Raw genomic sequence first — 2,555 nt, forward strand, 5'->3', positions numbered from 1 at the left:
GGGGTGGTGGTCCAATAGTTTCAAAAAAAAATTCAAAGTAATGGGACATGTATTAGGGTGAGAGTTCAATTTCTGAAATGAGAATCTTCAATCCTATTAGTATTAGATGCCTAATGAAATGCATGCAATTTTCGCCTTTTCTCTAGCACTCTTCCTTATTCATTTTAATTTATAAACAAAAGGGAATAATGGTTGTACAAAAAGACCCATTAGAAAAAGCAAACTATTATTGGTACGCATTATTCTCACTCATAAAAAGGTTATAAGCATCAATTTTTTTTTTTTTTAAGTACAATTAAAGAACATTTAGCCCACCACCAGAAACGGTAGTTAAGGAAGTCCTCATGAGGTTCAGGCATGTATTAAGACATGGGTTTTCTAAGAATCCATGATGTCTTGGTGCGGTTGGGTTAAGCATGGCTTAATTGGTCTTGAGGGAGCGTGTACAATTCTTGCCATCTAGGCCTATTTTAAGCAATTTTCAACGGGTTCAGATTAAATTTGTGGAAAAAGAATAAATAATTTTTTTTATTTTTTATTTTTAAATAGAATAGTGAAATGAGATAGTTAAAATGTTAAGGTTGATAAAAGTGCTTTGAAAAAATAAATAGTTAAAATAGAAAAATGTAATTTTTTAATTATTTTGACTAATAAATTTAGTAAGGCCATTGTGAATGCTTTAACGGAATGATAAAAGAAAAGTGAAAGGGTATTATCATATTCCAAAGCTTATTATATTCCATATAAAGTAAAGCCAACACTATATATCTAATAATAAGCTAATGGTCATCTTTTTCTTCTCTCCCTTTTTCCATAAGAAATAACAAGGCAAAGTATCAACGGAGAACATTTATAATTAACTCTCTATTGAAGGTAGGTATCACAAGAAATAACATTTTAAAATGACGTGCCACAATATAAACTATTGTACTCTATCAGATGATATGTGAAAAACAGAAGGCCTAAGAATAACATACGAGGTGAAAAAGGATGGCGCCAAAAAAAGGGAAGCCTAGTGCAGCTTCAAGTGAGACAAGTGGCGCACAGCCGGAAGGATGTCACCGGTGCAGCTCTCGGTCCGTTGATGAATCTAAGGTTCATGGGTTTGAGGAAGAATGGATGTCACTGAAAAAGGTGCTTCTCAGGCAAGGAAGTGAGGATCGTTTCAAGGCAATAGGCATCACCGGTATAACTGGTATAGGAAAAACCACACTTTGCCAATTGTTGTTCAATAAAGAGGAGGTGAAGGACTACTTCTTTCCAAGGATCTGGGTATGCATGTCAGCACATTCCGGCAACGATCCGGACAAGAAAATAGCGATCCTGAAGAGAATGTTGGATAGCCTTGGAGTAGAAGAGGAGATGATCAACAACTACAAGGTCGGCCAGGAACATAATCTCAAGCAACTACTACTGTATGCTCTTCACCTGCAATTGCAGGGGAAGAGATATCTGATTGTGTTCGATGATGCCAGGGGCGGGGAGATAGACAAATGGTACGGAGAGCTGAGTTGTTCGTCTACTCGTGATGGAAAATGGGATGGTCTCGCGTATGGATTGCCAAAAGGGCGTGGGGGAGCAGTTATTGTGAACAGTAGGGATGAGAAATTAGCGAAAGAGATGGTTGGCGTGGAGGGAATCCTACATCGGCTTCTACCCCGTCCGGACGAAGAGAGCTGCTTGTCAATATTCAAAGACGCAGCTGATGCGGCCAAGAAAAAGTATGAGTCAGAGGCGGACGATCTAAAGAAAGATATCTTCCATAAGTCTGCAGGCATTCCATTAGCTGCAAAAATGATGGCAAAAAATCTTATTAACACCCAATGAGGTAACCGCTCCATAATAGTGTATCCTCACGAGAATAGTATTGTACGAGGAGCACATGCTTCTTAACAATTTTTTTTTTTTTTTTTTATGGGCTTGGTTTTGATTTCTCGATTTTTAAGTTTTCAGCTCTATTATGTTTCATTTCCTTTTGAAATAAGATTATAATGTTCCCTCTGTCTGGTGACTCTGCTCTTGCTTGTATCTTTCACCACTATTAATATATGAGAAGTGTTATACATTTATCCATTACTAATTATCTCTGTGAAACTTACATGTGATCATACATATTAAATAATAAATTTGCTTATCTACTATACGAAAATTGATAAAAATAAAAAATAAAATAAAAAAATAAAAAATCAAACATTTCTCTTAATGTATTTGATGCAACTTTTAGCAAAGCGCATTACTTTATTTAATTAAAGGGAAAATGCTAAATGACGCCATGACATTTGACACTTTGTCAAATAGCTCAATAATGTTTAAAAATTGAGTAATAACTTTCTATGTTAATCCTACGCGACAGATTAACTCTGTACGTACATTGAACTTTTGTTTCAAATTTTTATGGTAACCATGCATCAATGTACCACATCATCACTAATAAAAAAAGAAAAAAAAAAAGGAGAAATTAATGTTTGGTTTCATTCTATTACACATTTTTTGTCCATCTCCTTATAAGAAATGTGAAAATTCATCATTGAATTTGTGGAGCCTACATGTAAGTC

At 35.1% G+C, this 2,555-nt stretch overlaps 1 protein-coding gene across 1 annotated transcript; it reads left to right on the top strand.

Moving 5' to 3' along the window:
• The first annotated feature begins 990 nt into the window (after nucleotides 1-990).
• On the top strand, nucleotides 991-1,827 carry LOC132169937 (probable disease resistance protein At4g19060). Its single transcript, XM_059580875.1, has one exon. It carries the CDS (start codon nucleotides 991-993, stop codon nucleotides 1,825-1,827), a length of 837 nt encoding a protein of 278 aa, XP_059436858.1.
• Nucleotides 1,828-2,555: the final 728 nt, after the last annotated feature.

The sequence above is a fragment of the Corylus avellana genome, chromosome ca2, assembly GCF_901000735.1.
Source record: "Corylus avellana chromosome ca2, CavTom2PMs-1.0".
Classification (NCBI taxonomy): Eukaryota; Viridiplantae; Streptophyta; class Magnoliopsida; order Fagales; family Betulaceae; genus Corylus; species Corylus avellana.